This window comes from Canis lupus, chromosome 12, assembly GCF_048164855.1.
Source record: "Canis lupus baileyi chromosome 12, mCanLup2.hap1, whole genome shotgun sequence".
In the NCBI taxonomy this organism is placed as follows: domain Eukaryota; kingdom Metazoa; phylum Chordata; class Mammalia; order Carnivora; family Canidae; genus Canis; species Canis lupus.
In genome coordinates, this window is record NC_132849.1 from 58,728,949 (window position 1) to 58,749,701 (window position 20,753).

Consider the following 20,753-nt stretch of genomic DNA (forward strand, 5'->3'; position numbering starts at 1 on the left):
GCTTTTTCTCATTATATCATTGGTACTCTTGCCAAGGAAGGGGAAGAGCCACCTCTCCCCAAGTCCAGAATGCGAAAACGCCTCTGAGGCTGTTGGCCCTGCGCCCCCCTGAGAACAGCCAGAGGGGAAGCTGTGAGATTTCAGAGTCATCTGACGTAAAACAAGACCGGGTTACCCCAAAAGACACTGGGCTCCTCAGACAAAGCCACTCAACCTGCTGCTAGAGGGAGCCCTGAGACGTGGCTGAGCAGGAGGGGCACTTGGGGCCTTGTGGCCGCTGGAAGGACAGATGGAGGACAGCCACCAGGTGACACCTACTGCTTTCATCAGGACAGAACCTGTTACACTTTTGGGGTGAAAAGGAGCCTCATCTTCTGATCTCGGCCCTCTTCCTGCTGCCCTGCTTCCAATGCTGGAAGAAAAGGAAGCAGGATTTCCCTTCTCACGCAGCAAGAGTTTACGCGGAGGGAGGATGGCGTCACCGGGCTGTGTCGTCCACTGTCCATTGAGCCACTGTGATGCTCTGGGTGGGCATTCAGCCTCCTACAGTGGGCAGCTTCCACGGAGTCCAGCAAACTGCCAACCTGCCTCAAGCTCCCCTACCGCCGGCCATTTCGTCCTCCAGAAACAGCAGGGAAAGGCAGAAATGCAAAATAAGACCTTGCTTTTGCACTGTGGACATTTCCACTCCGTCTGGAGCACTCTCGGTGGCTTCTGAGAAGCAGCCCCCCTCCATACACCCCAAACCACCATCAGGGAGTCCACATACACTGTGATGGATCTTTGTGTTTGGCCTGCTGCTGCCAGGCAGGTGATGCACTGAGGGAGGTGGGTGGAATGTGCCCAACAACAGGGCTAAGGAGCCGGGGTAAGCGGCGTGCACACACTCCTTAAAGGCAACTTCTAATTAAAAAATAGAAACAGCTTCTTGAACCAAAGCAAATGCCCACAACCCACCCAGTGTTGCAGTTTACAATCTCAGCATAGGCAGGTGGCTCATGTGTGGATTTGTGCGTCCCCTTCTCCTCTCCCCACTGCTCAGGGCACCCTGCCTGGCTCTTGTGAGGCACTTGATGGACAAACACGGGGATGGCTCTGTCCACACGGGGTGGTAATGGGGTCCAGACAGTCTGCCCTCCGGGACCCAGAATTCAGCAGATGTTTCGCCCAGATATCCCCTGAGTCCCAGATACTAGAAGATTTCTTGCAGAAACCAAGAAAGGTCTCTGTCCTCACACTCTCAGGCTTTTTGGGGGCTCCCACTCATGGTAGCTCTCTTCCTGCCCCCCAGTTCATGCTCAGGCCTGGGAAAATCCCAGCATGTTGGCCATGTAACGAAGCAGGAACCTGATCCTTCCTTGGAAATACCAAGAAACAAAATCAAACGCCTCCCCTAATTTTAGAACACCCACCTGTTCTGGACTAAAAAGTCAACGATGTGGAGAGAAGTCCGGTCCACCGATCTGACCGCCAGATGGAGGGCGGTTTCATCTGGCTCCTGAAGACGAAACAGAAACATTCCAGAATTCCAAGGGGAGCATTCAGTTTTGTGTCCAGTGTGAGTGAAATCACGTCTGTCTCTTCCAAAGCCTTTTATTCTTTCTCTCAAACCCTTAATCTCTCAGACACTTGGCCCCTTTAATCTCCATGGCAAACTCTGCCCTGGGGAACCTGCAATGTCCAGACTGGTCCTCCTTCTGCCACAGGAAGTAATGAGAAATTCAGGGGTTTCATCTCAGAGTCCCCTCAATCTCCGTGTCCTACCCCTGAACCAATAGCACAGGTGTCACCTCTCCATTCAAAGAAACCAGGAAGATTCCCCAGGCCTCCTATACCCAGTCTCTTCTGCCCGTGTTCACGATTCTCACTCTACACTTACAGAGAGGGCTCAGGGGATTCCTGACCCCACTGCCTTTCCTGAAAGTGAGCTCTGGCAGGTGGGGAAGGATAGACCTGATGAGGGCTGTCTCATCAGGCAGGTATGTGGGCAAGAGGCAAAGGAAATACTCATGCAACAGGGAACATGGAGCAAGGAGGAAGGTGCCCCCAATCCACCTGTCTGGCCTGCGCTGCCAGCTAGGGCCACTCCCCCATCCCCTGCTGCGGCAAGGCTCCGAGCTGAGTGTGCTCTGCCCTGGACCACTGGGCCTGACATCTCTCTCTCTTAAACACTGAATATCAGGCTCCACATAACACATGGTAAGAGGTAACAGCCCAGCACCCTGCACCTTCCCTATGACAGTAAGGAGGTTTCCAGCCAATGAGTGTGTGTCTACAAGGTCACCCATGGAAGAGAACTAGGATACACGCCAGCCTGTGACACTGGTAATCCATCCTAAAGGTAAGATCCCACCCCACCTCGAGGCCGTAATTACCCTCTCAACAAGGTTTTCCTGGAAGACTGGGGGATGTCCCTCCCACTCCACTTCCCCCAGGGAGGAGGGCGCAGGGAGGGAGCAGGCTGTGGAGCTCTCCTTCCTAGGGTAGCCTCAGCAGCTGCTGCTGCTGCTGCGAGTCTGGCTGCCAGCTGCCCATGTGCCCAGGAGGCACCAACGCTCCCTGCTCATCAGGGACAGGACTGCTGCTAGGTTGCTCGGGTCCCTGAGAAGATGCCCCCTTCCCCTAGGGACTGGACTTTCCTCCCAGGGCTGACATTATATTTAAGAATAAACCACCAATTTCTAAAATTCAGTGCTATCTTCTTCCAGAGACTTACGCCTTTGTCAGCATTGCTGCCACTCCTCATCCTCCCCCGCCCTCTCCCCCATCTTTTTCTAAAAGTAGCAGGCCACACTCTTACATGTCCATTGGCCAGTGGGATTTTTTCTGTAAGATCCACACCGTCAGCATACGCCTGGAGTAAACCAAAAATATCTCTTGTTTTGACGGCCTCACAAAGGCTGTGAAGTTTTGCTGCATTGTCCGCGTGCCTCTTCCTCGCGTATTTCCTCTCAATGTACTTGGCAGTAATGTAGTCCTTTCTGGCATTCCTGAAATCAAGCATAATTGCCTTGTAAACGATTAAGGGCCTCTATTCAAACATATCTAACTTTCCATCATCTGTTAACAATTTAAAGAAACCCAGCATATGCCCTCCTTGCAGGAAGTGCTGGCGTATAGGAAGCAAGCCACCGTGTGACCACAGCAGTGCCTACATCCAGTGACACCTGGAGCCCCCCTCTTAAGAAGCGTTGACACTTTCCAGTTTCCATCACAAGAGGCCTCTTGGCTCTGGTGCAGGGTGCCTGGGTCTTACTCAGGGGCCAATGGTAGGCAGCCAGGCTAGGCAGAGGGGGAGGCCCTCCTCAGAGGTGAAGACTGTAGCCTCTCAATTGTGGGCACCGTGCCTGGCAGGAAAGAAACACACCACATGTCTGATGCACCAGAGCAAACTATCGGCTCTGTGGTGTATAGTCTGGCCTCCCCACGGCACTGTGTTCAGACCCTACCTTCCCACCCAGCAAGGAATGGCTGTGCCTCCCGAAAGCCCAAAGAAGCAAGGGTTCAACTTCCACCGCCACCACACTGATAGTGTGTCCTGGGACAAGAATTTCATCTCTTGAGGCCTGAAGGTAGGTTTGTGCCGACCATGTACCATGTACCCTCATGAAACTGTGAGAAGTACGTGAACTGACATTTGCCGGGCCCTGGAACTAACTGATGAACTTAAAATGTAGAGAGCAAGAAAAACGGTAGCAGCTGGTCAGAGGATTCTCAGCATCTTACTCCAATGACCTTAACAAATAACAGCAGAGCAATAAAAGACGCAGACGGGATTTCCGAGAGGCACAGGGAATGCTAAGGTCCCTGTGGCTACCCGGTGAGAAGTGACGGGGAGCAGCCCAGAAACCCATCAGCTGAGGAATGGATAAACAAAATGCTCTCTCCACATAATGGAGAACTCGTCAGCCATAGAAGGAATGAAGTACTGACACAAGCTGCCACATGGACGAGCCCTGAAAACGTTACACAAAGTCAAAGAAGCCACCCAGATACACAAGGCCACACAGTATGATCCCGCTTACATGGAATGCCTGGAAGGGTTAAATCTGTGGAGATAGAAGGTAGGTTAGCAGGGCTGGGGGAGAAGGGGGTGCTGGTTAACAGGTGCGGGGTTTTGTTTCGGGGGGATGAACATGTTCTACAATTGCAGTGATGCGACTTCTGGATAGCTCAGTTGGTGAAGCATCTGAGCTTGGGTCATGCTCAGAGGGTCCTGGGATGGAGCCCCACACTGGGCTCCCTGCTCAGCGGGGAATATGCTTCTCCCCCTGTCTCTCCCCAATACTCATGTGCATGCGCTCTCTCTCTTTCCCTTTCTCAAATAAAATTTTTAAGTAAAATAAAATTGTGGTGATGGATGCACACTCTGTGAACATGAATACTGAATTTACATTTAAATGGGTGAACTGTATATGAATTATACTTCATTAAATCTGTTAAAAAAGAAAAAGCATGTCAGAGAAAACTAAATTCCACCAATAACACAAAAACTTAACTTTAGCCAGTAGATGAACAGAGACATAGGGAGAATGGCACTGACAAGATTGATGCCCTTGGTTCTTTCCTGGAAACTATTTTCTGGAAAGTGTGAAGTACCTTGAAATTTCAAAAAGTTGGGGTGGGGGGTGCAGGGGGAAGGAAAAGCCAGGGCCTGGTGGTTGGCTCTGAGAGATGGCACGGCCCAGGGTCTCGGTCAGATGGCTGCTCACACTGGCTCCGCTGCTCCCTGTTGAGGGCACTGCAGACAAGCCCTTCCCGTGACAACACCTGCTCACTGGGCTGTTGCAGGTGACACGAGATAGCACACTTAGAGCATTCTAGAAACACCAGCATGGAATGAAGGGGCTTATGGTGCCAAGTGAAACCTGCTCAGCTCTTCTCAGCTTAGGCACTGCTCCTTCCCATCCTGCCACCAGGGCTGTGCCAACCGCATCTGCTATCAGCACCAGTCACGAGTCCCTCAGGTCAACACCCCGGGGCCCGTGCTGCAGCACACCAGGGCTGGAGTGGGCAGGTCAACTCCACCCCGGGGCCCGTGCTGCAGCACACCAGGGCTGGAGTGGGCAGGTCAACTCCAGGCTCTGAGAAGGTGGCAGGGGCTTCACTCCCCACTGTTGATGACCTGACCTAAGACACCCACCACCTGGGTGTTTAGAAAATGCAGAAAGCATGAACTGTGCTAACCAACTTTATATGTGTCACCTCACAAAGGTGCATTGCCCGTGGGCTTACAGGTCCAGTGAGACGTGCAGTCTCATTTGGTCCTGACAACAAGGCTATGAGCTTTGTCTCCACCTTACAGAAAAATAAACTGAAGCTTATTAAGGGGACATAAAGGAAACCTGGTGACTCAGTCAGTGAAGCATCTGCCTCTGGCTTAGGTCATGATCTCAGGGTCCTGGGATCGAGCCTCCCATCAGGCTCCATGCTCAGCAGGGAATCTGCTTCTCCCTCTCCATCTGCCCTTCCCCCTGCTCCTTTTCTCTCTCTTCTCTCTCTCTCTCCCTCTCCCTCTCTCAAATAAATAAAACCTTAAAAAAAAGGTGTGGGGGACCTAACAGCTGGCAAGCTCCCTGAGGAGGTCTCCTGGCACAGCCTGGCACACAGGGAACTGCTCAGGGACTCTCTGGGCTTGATGACAGGCCAATCTGACAATGATTCAAATCCTACAGATCTCTTATTATGAGTGGTTGGACTAGATGGCTGTCAAGTTTTAGGGAGTTTCAATAATCCTTGTGGGATGGACAATCACCACTGTGATCTCCCCTGCCTCCTTTGGATGGAGCTGAAGAGATACTGGACCCTTCACTTATTTTTTAATGTATTATTCATCTGCCCAGGGCTCTGCATCCCCAGAAGGTCATTCCTACACAAGTACGGGAACGCACCTGCTCTATGCACCACCACGCTCTATGGTGCTGTGAAGGAAGTTCACCCTGCCAGTGCAATCCCCTCCACACCTTTTTTTTTTTTTTTATTTTTTTTTGGAAAGGCTTAGACTTTTGGAGAAAAGCAGTGAACTTAAAATAACAACACACTTGGCATATGTTCAAGAGAGGTTTCTTGTACTTGTGAAGGATGGGCCTGTGTAAGGGTTCCTCACAGAGGAGGAACGGTGCTGCCTCCACAAGCAGACATTCATCAGCGGGCTTCCTCTTTTCACCTATTTCTATCTCTCCATAGCGCCACCCAACCCAAATCCAAAATCTGGGGATTCACAGGCCACTAGAGGGGTCTTTGGCTTCCCTTTCAGCAGATTTATCTGCAGATGGTATGTTCTTCTGAGATGAAGACAGAAACAGTACACTCCTTTTCATTTGCAAGTAAAATACTGGCTTATATAATAAGTTGCCACTGAGCTGAGACTTTATCTTTGACTCCTTGATTCATTAAATATGTATTGAACCACCACAAGCAACATGATGTGGCGGGAAATACAAAAATTAGAAAGATACAATTTATTAAAGAAATATGTGTCAATACTTTATAAAGTGGGATGAGAGGTTTTTTTTTTTTTTTTTTTTAGATTTATTTGATGGGGGGTTATGGGGAGAGAGCACATGCAGGAGTGCAAGAGCTGGGCAGGGAGGGGCAGAGGGAAAGGAAGAGGGAGAAGCTGACTCCCCACTGAGCAGGGAGCCCCATGATGAAAGGTTTTAAAACTGAGCCCAATGCTACAGAAGCACAGAGCCCAGCAGTTAATTTCACCTGAGCAGGTATGAAAGTAGGTGGCATCTTGCTATCACACTGGCCCTCATTCTGGGGGGAAAGAGAGAGAGAGCTAAACTTCCTTTTGATTTGTGCCAAGGTTGGGGGGGGGGTGGTCTCAATGTAGACAGAACATTTATATTGAAGGATTCAAAGCAGACAGTGATCATTTTTTAAGAATCATCTGGCCCTAGAATAAACAAATTCCTTACTTTTATAAAGCACCCCTGGTATTGGATGAAATTATCATATGCTTTGTTCAAAATTGATCATTATTCTAGCATTTCAGGACACTGGTACCTTCTTTTTAAGCATAGGTATCAATTAGACTGTAAATAAATATGCTGGACTATGAAATTTCCTTTACTAAACAGGATCATCTAGCTATCCTAGGAAGAGCTGGCTCACTTCTGGGTAACTCTATTGAAAACCTAAATTGAGAGGACGCTAATTTTGAGGGGTATGTGGGATCGCTGTGTAGCACTTACGTTGCCTCTACTGCCCACACCCATGGTGAACAGAGCTGCCAACACCACCTAAGTATGTGTCACCTCACCATCCCACTGATAATCATCCCAATGGCGTTGTGAGCAGGGAAGTGTGATCTCCTGCTTATATCAGAGGAGAAGGCTCAGAGAAGCCAGCAAGCCTGCCCAGGTCCCACCACTGGGCTAGGGCTGGATTTCTACATCTCATACTGTCTCTTTCCAGGTCTGGGTAAGAATACAGATTTGGAACTCAGGTCTTTATCCAGAAAGGACAATAACTTAGGCTCACACCTGGTATCCAATCTCATGGAAATGTTACATCACAAACATTCGCTCTAGGAGTCCAACATGAATCAGCTCTAATTCAACACCAACCAAATGGTCATCTCAGATATCTGATACATGACAGGGTGTATAATGGCCACAGGCTGTGTTCATGCCCTTAGATGTCTAGGCTATCTTACTGCATTAAGTTACCCATCCCAATGCAGAAGAACACAGATCCTATGATCCCAGCTTCCCAAAGGCACGTCCCAACAAATTGGTTACAAACACTGAAGTCCTCAGCTTTTGCTATGAGCCTGTGTGCTGCCTATTTGGGAAAGCTCTCTCCAAGCACAGTGCACTGTTCCTCACCCAATGTCCTTTAGGAGGACCTGTGCCATCCATTCCCTCTCAAGCTACTCCAAGGGCAATGCTGTCTCTGTAAATGGTTTTTCTACTCTCTTTTTTCACATTTTCCTCATTTCTTCCTCTCCTGCTGGAAACACTTGGATCCAGACTCACCACTTCAACGCAGATGCTGTGTCTCTACTGAACTGCAGACACCCCCCTTCCTTCCATGTGCTTCACTCTGCCTCAAAACATAGCAGTAACCACCCCCAACCGTTTGGAGCAGACAGGCCATCCACTGCCCTGACCTGCTATTCTCCCATCCATCTTTCACTCTCAGTGACCAGTGTGATCTCGGTGATTATGCTCTGTTTAGGAAGACTGGCAGGAAAATATCCTGTTATGAGGTCTGCTCATGGGGCCAGTGGGATGCATGATGAGGCACAAAACCTCCTCCATCAGGTTTTGTGTCAACAGTAAAACAAAAACAAAAAATTTTTGTTGAAGAAACCATACTCCACATTTGAAAGTACCCTGAGAAAGAAAAGGATACATACTCGTGTATCTATGACAACTGACCCTCCCAGTGGCTGAGCAGTTATGCAGAGGAAATGGGCAGAAAGAACTCCCCTGAGGCAGAAGGCGAGGGGGCACCCACACACCGCCAGCAAGGGTGACAACTCGCCATTCCTCCTTCGTAGACACAGAGCATCAGCCAACACTGTCTTCCTGTGGTTTCTTTCTAAGAAAACAAGCCACACCAAATTTTCATTTGGATATCCAAAAAGGTGACTTACCAAAAAAACCCAGGCTGATTTATTCCCTAAAGAAGCAACTACTGAGATACCCCAAGCTTGTTTTTCTCCTGTGTCTCGGGGCTTGGGTACAAGGCCAATCTTTGCTCAGAAAATGGAACAGCCAGTTCCATACTTACATGTCGCTGCCCGGGTTGGGTTTGACGGAGTCCTCAGCTGGAAGGCAATACTCCATAATCTCATTAAAGCCTGCATTCCCAATATTCTTGGCAAGCTGCAAAAACAGAAGTCTATTTCAGGGTACTCAATTATTAATCCATTCCACTGTTACACACTACTCATTCACTGATGATTTATTTAATAGCCACTAAGAAATAGAGCAATAAAGTGGCTTGCCTTTAATAAAGATGTACAAACCCCAAAGGTACCCATAAACTTGAGGTAAGAAGCAGCACATCTATCACAGACAAATGTTCTCATAAAATGTCCCCTGGATAGAGCACCCAGATGGACAGGAAGAAGTAGTAACTTGGTCCAAGGAGAGTGTCCATTCTTACCCACCCCCCAAAAAACTCATGCTCCAGTTGAAATGGCTCAAACAAAATCTATTTACACCAGTGAGGAGGTGTCTCTGATAGAGTCAAGAGGGTACTGGGCCAGGAAGCTAAGACTTGGGTTCAAATTATGGTTTAACTCCCTGATTTTGTGACCACACACAAGTCAGTTTACCTGGGTTTCAATTTTTCATTGGTAAAATGGGGATGATACCTGACTTGTTGGGTTGTAATAATAATAATAATAATAATAATAATAATAATAATAATAAAAAATTTGGACAATTTAGGTGAACGCATTCTATACAATGAAACACTAAAAATGTATTTGTTCCAAATGTAAGTAAGGTCCTCCCTTCAACAATTCACTTTCTTATTTGTTAAAAATTAAATGAACACATCTTAGTTAACGCTGATTGAATACTAGGCACTACACTTGGTGCAGCAGGCAGGAGGACAGGCGTCAGTTTGTCTTAGTCTAGCTACCCTGACAATATGGCAACCGGCAGTCTCTTGAATGGATCACAAACTCCTACTAGTGACCAGGAGCTCCTTGAAAGCAGGGGTTTAATCATCTTATTCCAGCTCCCAGTCCAGCACCTGACAGGGATTAGCTTCTTCAGTGTTTAATGAAATAAATCTGGTGGAGGGGGGCACCTCACACAGGGCTTTGGAGAGAAGAGACATTTTAACTTCATGTTGAAAATGGCAGAGTGGAGAGCAGGGGGCCTCTGCTGTTTCTACTCTCGATGAATGATGTGGACACAGGGCCACCGGGAGGACGTCCTGGGAGATACGGATGCTGCTTGTGCAGCCCCTTTTCTCCCCAGAGGGAGCTATCTGAAGAAACAGTCAAAGGGATCTGAGTTAAGGTGAGGTCGAACTTTCTGGTGGCAAATAACATCAAACAGTGAAATGGGATTGTGAGGGATGCAGAAGGGGACACGTGTCAGCTTATTAACTGTATGATGAGGCTTCCTAATTTTGTTGTCCTTAGTTAAATGAACAGAGCATCTCAGAAGGCCCAAAGCACCAAGCACTAACCAACCCCACTTGGGCCCCCATCCTGGCCTGATGGCCTCAGGCCACTGTCAGGTGACAAAACCCCAGGGCCTCACTGCGGTTTCCCCAAGAATAAGGCTGATGGTCAACCATGTCGGGTGACAGATCTAGAGCTGAACCTTGGTATCAGATCTGTTTAGAGCCAGGCATGCTCTAATGATGCCATCTTTCAATATAATGTGGACACCGTCCCCTAGCCAAGCACAGCCGTTTTCAGAGGGTAAGTAACAGAACAAGCCACAGCACCCCTCTGTGAGTGAGGGGCCCACATGCCTCTGAGTCTGTGGTACGCAGATGGGAGGGGGGCGTGAGGAGGAGACTTCCCCAGGAATCGGAAAGCTGCTTCCCTTCTGCTTGGACTTGGCTGGTTTACCAGAGGACAGCTGGTCCAGGGAGCCACCACATCCGTGCGTCACACTTATCCAATGCAGAGAAATGTGCCGCCTGACAGTTTTGCCAAGTTCCAGTGAATATTTCAGCCTGCAGAGAACTTCTTTAGAATCATCAACAAAAGCAAAGCATTTGCAGATGGAGGCTGCAGGGTCATGTTAAGAAAACGTGGGTCCCATGCAGGCCAAGTGGGCAGGAGCCAAGGAAGCAGGATGGCTGGTGTTAAGCAGGCCCCAACACACACGTCCTCCATTCCCAGAGGACTTTGAGGGCTGTGCTGAAGCAGACATGGGGCCAGATCAGATCTAGGAGCGTCTGGGGCATTTTAAGTGCTATATCACTCAGCAAAGCCAATGCCAGCCCTGGGTCAGTGTGCAAATGCACAGTGAGTTCTCAGGAGTGCTAGGCGCTGAGCATGAGACAGGACCCTGCTTAGAGAGAGAGCTCAGTCTAACGAGAGGGACATGAATAAAAAGAGATGCATGGTGATGAGGGCTGGGAAAGGAGCCTGTACTGGGCACTACAAGTATGGACACGGCAGGTGTACACCAGCAGGGCAACTGCTTGGCCAAGATGCCCACTTTATCTCACCTGCCTTACATGGAAGCCTGTGTGTCTCTCTCTCTCACTGTATGGAAGCACCTGAGCACAAGGACCAGGAGTCCCACATTTCTGGAGATCTGTAGCACCTACCTGTGCAGGGTCCACAGAATCACCGAGAGGGCTTGAGTTTTACTCAGAAATTGTTTTAGAGTCTGGGGTGAGGATGGGGAAATCTCCTGCCCGTCTTCATGTTTCCAGGTGGAGGCATATCTACTATTGTGACATTCTTCTCTGTTTCTGCACCACCCCCCCAAGGGGAGGAGTGGGCAAATGAGAGAAAGAACTTCTCTGAGACAGGGTCTCAGCCCCACTGTACCTATAGGATGCCATCCTAGGGGCGATGGGCTCCTCCTGCCCGAGCCTGAGACTTTACCAAACTTGGGAACCTTGTCAACTAATCTGGCTTTTCTCAATAACAAAGCAGATTTTTGATCTCTCAACTGGTTCCATATCCATGCAGGGAAATGGAATGTTATTTACTGGGCCACTCACATCCCAGAAGGGTGGAAGGCTAGAGAGCATGACAATGTACAAATGGGTTAAGGCCCAGGGAAGGGAAGGCACTGGACCCCAGCAGGCCAAGCTAAGAATGCAGTGAGCTCTAAATTTTTACCTCCAAAAGAGGGAGCACAAAAAAAAAAAAAAAAAAAAAAAACCTCTGGGGAACACGGAGATTGTATTTTCATTAAAAAAAAATTATATTTTCATCCAAGGCTTTAAACATTCTATTTTGACATATTTTACAAAGTATATAATATACTTCTCAGTAATACTGCTGTAGTTAGAAATTGTTTTATATATACGTATGTTTTGGTGTTCAACTTTTTTTTGGTGTTTACTTTTTTTTAAGTAATCTTTATAACACCGGGCTCAAACTCAAGACCCCGAGATCAAGAGTGGTAAACTCTTCCAATGGAGTCAGCTAGCTGCCCCTCAATCTCTTTCTGATAGAGTTTGTGGCTGAGAAAAAAGTTTGAGATGTAATTTATAGAACAGAACACAGGCTCTGGGGTATGATGGTCCAGAGTGTAATTCCTGGCTTCACCGCTCCAGCCCCTTTTTATAAAACAGTGTTCTTGCTTAGGTTAGATACAGAGCACCTAGGACAAGGCCTGAGTGTAACAGGTGCTCACTAAGCGGTGGCTGGTACCACACCTCTTGCTGCCTTCAGCTTCCTAGGAGTGGCTTTAACTTAATCCCATGTGAAACAGCGCTTCCAGCTGTAAGGAAGCTCTCGTCTCTGCAGGCCTCCATCACTGGGCTCTCCTTCAGACCTGGCCATCAGCCAACCTGCTCTATGCTGGACAGCTTGTTAGCTTATTAACAATGTCTCGAGAGGAGAGGCAGGACAAAGCTAGGTAACACAGGCCAGAGCCAGCAGTATGTGCACTTAAGGTGCGTGACCCTGCGCTTCAATTTGATGGAAAAGATTTTTAAATTACTGACTCAACATCAAGTTCATAATTCCAAATTTCCCTTTATTAATTTCATGCCAAATGGTGGTGTCAAATTGATCATAGGCTACAGGGACCCTAGTACCACTGGTGCTGTTTTACATGTGAACTAAAATCAATGCTGAAATGATGATCTATGTTAGGGAGGAAACTTATCTTTCTAAAATCTTTGTTCAGGACGATTTCTGAAAGCAGGTTTGCTTTAAAATCTAAAGATATCTAGCAGTACGTGCTAGAGTACCAGTTCAAAGGGCATGACTTCTCTTCATGTACCTGGTTTCTTTCTGCTGAATGAGACATGATTTCTAAAAGCAGGTGGAGGGAAGAAAAGATGACTGCTACCCGGCCACCTTCATGGATGCCGCTGAAACCCATTCAGTTAATAAAAATATTAGAAATCAAACATGCTTTGAAACCAAAATAAGAAAGGAAATAGTGAAACTGCTACCATGGCATACCATCCAAGAGAACTGTGTGCAAACCTGAGACCAGAAAATAATTTACAAGCTTAAGCAAAAAGCTTTTTATCACGAAGAAGGAGGCCATATGGGAGGACAGGAGTGACATTCTATGTGACGAGCGTCTGTCTGTTTAGAAGCACCATGCCAGCCAAGAATGAAAATCCCTGCTTGTCACAGCATACCATCCTGAGATCTGATTTTCCTCAAGGACAGAGAATGTCTGAGCCCATAAAGTAATTTGGCCCAGGCTGCTCCCATAGAGACACTCAAGGTTACTTTCCAGTTCACCCTCTTAACAGGGTGTGGAGAAGTTTCCTCAACATCTGCTGTGCAAGAACACATACCATCGGGAACGACTCAACCAAACAGCTTGACGTCACTGCTCTGCGCATCCTACAGGTTCATTCGTGCAGCAGACGAGCACACTGGAATCTTCCTGCAGATTCACACACACACACACTAGGACACGGGGATTATTCTTCCAAAAGGATTTAAGGTCATCTTGGAGTAGGGAATAAGGAGAGCTAATCCTTTACAGTTCTTACTATGTTCCAGACATAATTCTAGACACACACAGAGAGACATCTATGTGTCAAGGCTTCAGGAGAGCCTCTAATTCAAGCATCCAACAGTCTAAGCAGAACAAAAGAACTAGGATGCCTTAAAAAGGCTTGAACTCATAGGGATGCCTGGGTGGCTCAGTCTTGGTTAAAAGTCTGATTCTTGATTTTGGCTCAGGCTATGATCTTGGGGTCATGAGACTGAGCCCTGCCTTTGGCTCTACACTCAGTGCAGTCTGGCCGTCTCTCTCCCTCTGTTCCTGCCCTCACTCGTGTGTGTGCACACTCATTCTCTCTCAAGTAAATAAATAAATAAAGGAGTGTTTGGGTGGTTCAGTCCATTGAGTATCCAACTCTTGATTTTGGCTCAGGTTGTGATGTCAGGGTTGTGATGTCAGGGCCTGGGATCGTACCCATGTTGGGCTCCAGGCTGTGCATGGAGTCTGCTTGAGATTCTCTCTCTCTCCCTGCCCCCTTCCCCGCTTAAGCTCAAATAAACTTTAAAAAATACATAAATCTTTTTTAAAAAGGGTTGAAAAAATAAAAATAAAAAAAAAATAAAAAGGGTTGAACTCATGTTTTACAAATGAATCCTAACCCCTGACACACACTGTCCACGTAGTGCTTGACTGAACAGCTGAGCAGTGAGGGTTCTGGACAGGATGTCAGGCCGTCATCCTGGCACCCAGTGGGTGGGGGTGGGGAGATGCCCACCGTCCATGAGCATGAACCACATGACCACACAGGCAGGGTTGAGGGGGAGGCAGGGGATGGGAGTGAACCTCACAAGATCTGGGGCCCTTTTCCCCTCTATTTTTCTGTAACCACTGAGGAAGAGACAGACAACGGAGAGCCTGGAACTACAGCAGAGGTCAGGTTCTGGAAATACCTGCAGGTATTAAATGAGCAGGCTCTGCCTGACAGCTCCATCAGGGCTGACAGCTGGCCAACTGTTAAACTCCTGTGAGCATGCGTAGACAGAGGCTCTGGGAGATAGAGACCAAGATTCTAACTTAGCATCAGAATCCATCTCATCATTTCACTGAGATGTAGACATCTTCCCTTCTACCTTCCTTGGCCTTTTCCTGTTTAGTAGGCAAGAGTCTCATTTAGCCCATGTTTAGGTTTTGAGACCTATTTAAGCAGGTATAACAGATGTGCTGGGGTCAAGCTCCTACCAGCTCACGAGAGTCATTAGTAAAATTACATTATATGAACTGACAATTACACAAATTGTATTAAAAACAAATAGTCAAAACTCATCACTTCCTAATCATTTTACTATTCTGTTTCTGAAGTCATGGACAATCACCATTTGTGAGGTGAGCTCATTGTATAACAGGGTGTGTTTACCCAGCACCTCTTTCTCACCACACAGTCGGTAACTCACACTGGTTACTGATGATGGCAAAGATTTGACAAAAAGGCCACAGTGAGATCATGACATCATGCAGAAAAGCTGTTAAACATTTTATGGGGAAGGGTACAGGGATGGGGATGGCAGATGGGGGAAGAGGAGTGACAGCAGTGAATGCTCACATGCTCACTACACAGGCACACAAGCCACTACAAAGGCCAGTTATGGCCCGGGCTCCTCAGAGGTTAAGTGCAAGCTCTGGAATCAGATGAAAGGGTCCTGTCCCAGATCTGGCACTTTATAACTATATAACCTTGGGCACATGAATTCTAAGCCTCAGTTCCTCCTTTGTAAAGTGGGGATAAATACCAAGGTCATTGGGTTGTTGTGAAGGGGAAATGAGCTAATATATACCAAGTGCTCTGGGAAGTACCTCATACAAAATAAGCAATTATTATTTCACCAGAAGTCACTTAACATTGCCCACTGTTTTGAGAAAACCAGTAGGACAGTACAGTAACTGCCTTAGTTTACCAGTGCTTTCTGAGAATTTGTGTTTCTCTGAAAATATACTGTGGGAATCTCAAATTTATGCCATCATCAGCTTCCCAGGATTCCACTTGTACACAGATGGCTCTAAGACACAGGAGGAATGTACCACGACATTAACGATAACCACACTGACGATCCAAGAATACACTGCTTGAGTCTTGCCAAGTCCAGCTTAGTTTTAAACTTTAAATAATCAAGAATATTACTAACCGGGAGACCAGAATTCACTCTAGTTTCTCCCAACTTTGTCTTTCAAGACCATAAAGGAATTCTTTGGAAAGACTGGAAGGATTTGACAAGATAGTTCAAAATGCACTGTGAGCTCAGACATGCTGGTTCTAGGGCAGTCATCAAGAAAATTTATGGCCCCTTGAGATGTTATACTGACCACAATAATTGATTTTCTGTCAAGACTATTGCACTTTTCATTACAATCAACAGCAATCTGTAACCACTTAATGTTCACTGTCCAATGCCCAGCTACACCTAGAATTTCTAACACTGCTCCTACCAGCAATTGCAAATTTTGAAAACCGTTCACAAAAGCTTCCTTTTAGGTGGCCCCGAAACACCTAGTGTGATGTGCCTTTCCCTCAGTGGGGCTGGTCTCAATACACTGGATGCTACTTCACAGAAAATGCTTCAACCTCTCAGTCTTAATGGACATCGCACTGCACAGCTTATGTGTTCTCACTGAACCAAGAATGAAAACCTTCCTTAGAAACAAAGGCAGTGAAAGCAAAGACCAGTATCTCCCCCGAAAGGGTAATAGTAAGGGGGCAGGGAAAAGTGCACTAGAGGCTTGAGCCAAAAGGTGACCACAGACTTGGCAGGAATCTGCAGGTGACTTGGGGGGAATGAGTCCTTGATTATCTCTGGGCTTTGCGTTCCGCATGTGGCAAAGGAATGAAGTAAGCTCGACAGTGCCACCATCCTAGTCCACAGTCTCCCAATAGTCTCAAGCCCTCCTTTTAGCCCTCCTTTTAATCACTTCACTTAATTCATTTAAGAATAAAGTTTTACAACAAAAAGTGCCCTCAACTACTAGTAGCTAAGAAGGAGGAATCACTGAGGTTCTAATTGGCCAAACCCATCTGGCAAAAATCAACAACCATCAGCCCAGTGGAATTTCAAGAAGACAAAATGGATTTGAATACCAAAATAAAAACTTGGTTTTTAGCTTATTCATTTCCATTTCAAAATCAAGGACTTGAGAGTTACCAGCAGCTCAGATGTTCCTAAGACATCTAATGTGAGGGACTGCATCCGGGAATAGTGAACCCCGAGCTCCCGGTGGATTCCAGAACACTCAATGCAGGTCAGGATGCCCAGATTGGTGGAAAGCCATGTAGGATCTGCCAAAGAGAACAGGGAAAATTGGAGCTTGCAGTAAGTAGAGGGCCGGGGTCACAACATTTTTCCTGGAGTTACTGCATGTGGAGTTTTGAGCATGAGCATTTTCTCAATCCTTAACACAGCTGGAGCTCTCATTCATCATTCATTCGCAATAGCACCGGTTTACGCACAATACACACACATGCACGGGTCTGCTCCCCCTCATTCCATTCCTCCATTTATTTACTCATTTATCCTGCCCACCCTTCCATTCATTAAGAACTCCCAAGTGACAGGTGCTGTGTCCAAGAATAAACAGGCCACAGTGCCCTCTAGTGAGCGTAGGCTTTTGAGGGCTGTCCTGAGCACAGACCACGCAGGTCGCCAACCTTGGTCAGACCAGCAAAGGGGAAAGAAAACCCCCCCAGTCTAGTGCTGTCTATGTGGGGATGCCTGGGTGGCTCAGTGGTTGAGTGTCTGCCTTTGGCTCAGGGCATGATCCCAGAGTCCCGGGATCAAGTCCCAAGTCAGGCTCCCTGCAAGGAGCCTGCTTCTCCCTCTGCCTATGTCTCTACCTCTCTTTCTGTGTCTTTCATGAATAAATCAATAAATAAATCTTAAGGAAAAAAAACCACGTCTCTATGTTCACCAAATGCTAATGGTAATGATGGAGAACACATACTATGTGCCGATGCCATACTCTGTGCTCAGCACTTTGGGAGCAGCAGTGATAGTTCTGTATCACAAGAGCCTCAGAAATTACAGATACTGATATATAATACTTCATTTAGCACAGACAAGGGCACCAGCAGGTGAACAGGACAGGTGTCTTCACAGTGCAGAAAGGAGAAGGGCCTTGCTCAAGAGGGTGGAGAACCAGACCACAGCCCTGCCTGGGCCGAGGCCCAACGTCATCTGGCACTGTGTCACCGTGCTTCTCAGAGCAGTTACCTACTCACTGAGGCATCCTACTATGTGTGGGCCACACAGCAGACACTCCAGAAGTGCCTGATGTATAGGTGCTAGATTGACTAAAAAGGAGGCATTCAAAATAAAATCTATTCGAGCACATTATCACAGCCCTTATTAGGTACCATTCTCTTTCGAACTGCCTGCTGCCTTTAGAAACTCACTGCAGGCAAACAGTGTAACCTGGGTCCCTAGATGATTGTCAAGTTCTTTTTTTAAATGTTCAAGTTACAAAAAATGTAATCCATTCCGAAATACTTCTGGGCATCTGCATTTTCACATCTATCGTATTGGCTGATTCATGCTCTTGGCAGGTATGAGTGCGTTTTGACTACTTTATACCAAGTGTCACGTCACCCATCTTGTCTCAGCATTTGCAAACAGAAATGTCCATAGCTTTGACTTCTTTCTGGAAGCATTTTAAAAGTCAAAGTGCTGCACCATCCTTCTCTTTTCTTAAGAAAAAGCATGATTCACTACTTATCACTCCCTCATCTCCTGCCAACAGGTCATTTTTAGTGGGTCTGAGACTCTGAGGCAGTTCCTCAAATTACCCCCAGATATACAGCCTTTGGGGCAACACGAAACACCCAGCAATTCTCAACTGCCCACGCTGTTTTTGTTGTGTTTGTTTCTTGTAAGAATGGTCAGAAAATTAGAAGAATGAAAATGGTAACTGACCATTCTACCATCTTTCTCATTTTGTAAATGTCCAGAAGCAGCTTTTCCAAAGCTCCCAACCTCCCAGCACCATTTCATCTTAATCAGAAGAAAGCCACTCTTTAAGCTTTTAAAATACCAGCGATTAAAATCTACAATGTTACTCTATGTCGATTAAAAAATGAAGACCCTGAGAGGCTTCATGAAAAGGCAGAAATAAACCTCTCATTTCACAGAACGTGGCACCTGGGAGGGACCCGAAAACCCTCTGGGCCAGTTCCTTCGTTTTCCATACAGGAAAACCCACACTTAACAAAGACAATGGCTCTCCCAGCATCACAGGCTAGACAGTGGCTTAGAGTCTACAAAGTAGCACAAAGGGAGGATGGGGTAAATCCCGAGAAAAGCCACCCCTACAGCTGATACAATGAACACATGACCTTGGTTTCAGCCGCCTTCTGTGCTTCCGTTTTCATTTCTCAAAAAGCTTTAAATCTTTTCAGCTCCATGGGCCTGTTCGAGGCCCGGAGGCAGGTGTCTTCCCACCCTCCTCCCACGCAGTCTGCACACAGCCCAGTATGCAGCTGCGACCTCAGGGCAGCCCTGGTCTGCAGCACAAGGGAAAATTGGTGACTGGACTCCGAATCGGAATGAGATGTGACTGTCCAAGAGCAGCGGGGGCGGGGAGGGAGGGGGTGTCACCTGGCGCCCCACAGTCGCAACACACGTCATTGCCCGTCATCTTCTGCACTTCGGAGATGATCTCCTTTGTCAGTTCTTGGACTATGTTATTTTCCCCGGTATTGTCATCCCCCTTAAATGCATTGTTTAAAGCTTCTTCTTTGCTGTTCTGCAGCACAGACATCCAACTAGAAAAATCAGAGATATTGTGTTAAATCCCCAAGGGCTGCAGGGTCCTGGCCCCCAGGCCCACCTCCCAAGTAACTTACATTTGACATTCCTGCTCATCCTCTGCCTGGAAATGGTACGTCCTGTCATCTGCACGGCAAGAGGAGTTTTGTCACTTGTGAGGCCGTGCAGTAATCTGCACACAATTCCCGCAGAAAGTGGTTTATAATTAACCTCAAGGAATAATCTCAACTCTCTGCTGGAAATGAATGATCTGTGGATCACTGGGCCCTCTCTCATGTCCTTCCCGCACCTTGCTTGCCCTTGCTCAGAGACTGGCTTTGATATCCAAATTCACAAATCTGCCATCTCCCATCCCAGTTTATAAAAGACATGAGGCTTCCCCAAACTGAAGCTATCCTGTGATGGAAACCATCATCTTTTCAAAAGCTTTGTTTTTTTAACTGGCTACAAAGTTGGGCCCCCAAAAGTAATTGCTACAGCCCTTTGAATAAAAAAAGCCTTTTCCAAATGAGTATCTTAGAAGTTTTCTGGCCTTTTTAGAAAAAGATGAGACATTCTAACAGGCTGTGGAGGTGCTGTATTTACAGAACAAAGCAGAACAGCCAGGTGATGATGGGACACAAGCTGTATGCTCACACACAACCTGTGTGCAAACACGGCAACGACTACAAAGCTTGTGCCTGACTGCTGACCCCTGTGTGCAGAGCCAAGACGAGGGGCATGGGATGTGCTATTCTCACTAAAAACGCAGAAGTTTGGTCCAATTGTGGGGAAACATCAGGGAAACCCAAGTTGAGGGGCACTGAACCAAGAAACTGATTAATCTTTTTCAAAACAAGTATCAAGGTCATGGAAGACGAGGTGAGGCTCTGGTATTGCTACAGCCTGTAGCATACAAAGATAAAGTAAAAACCAACCACAGGATCCTGCAGGGAGTCCCAGAGAGCCAGGGGAAACGCTGATATAATCTGAGTAAGAATCTTAGTGAACATCATCATCAATGTTAATTTCCAGGTTCTGAAAGCAGTACACATAGTTGGTACCATGTACTACTAGACAAGTCATGGTGGGGAGCAGATATTCAGAAATTCTGTCTATACTCAGTGTAAACTAAAGCCAAAAAGGAAATTAAATTTAAAACCAAACGGAATAAAGGGAGGAGACCCAACTTCTCCAGACAGCAGAGCAGTGACTGTCCTTGGGGACACACAAAACCCTCCGTGCCTCTCTGAATAAGCTCACACATCATCTTCCAGCAGTGGTCTTTATGCCCCCGGAAGCACGCTGGTCCTGAGAGCGGTTCCTGGTGAGCTGGCTGGAGGGACACCTAGGTCCAGGGAGGGTGGGTAAGTGACAA

The 20,753-nt window shown here is 47.1% G+C and overlaps 1 protein-coding gene across 8 annotated transcripts in view; it reads right to left on the reverse strand.

Annotated features, from left to right (window-relative positions):
• The window catches only part of ASAP2 (ArfGAP with SH3 domain, ankyrin repeat and PH domain 2), a 173,300-nt gene that overhangs the window by 18,876 nt on the left and 133,671 nt on the right, over nt 1–20,753 (reverse strand). For all 8 annotated transcript variants that reach the window (XM_072771135.1, XM_072771134.1, XM_072771130.1 and 5 more), the window contains exons 13-18: nt 19,474–19,522; nt 19,226–19,392; nt 16,781–16,914; nt 8,746–8,840; nt 2,801–2,990; nt 1,413–1,498 (exon numbers count right to left, since the gene is read on the reverse strand). In XM_072771135.1, the coding sequence (XP_072627236.1) occupies nt 1,413–1,498; nt 2,801–2,990; nt 8,746–8,840; nt 16,781–16,914; nt 19,226–19,392; nt 19,474–19,522 (721 nt within the window). The remainder of the gene's footprint in view (nt 1–1,412; nt 1,499–2,800; nt 2,991–8,745; nt 8,841–16,780; nt 16,915–19,225; nt 19,393–19,473; nt 19,523–20,753) is intronic.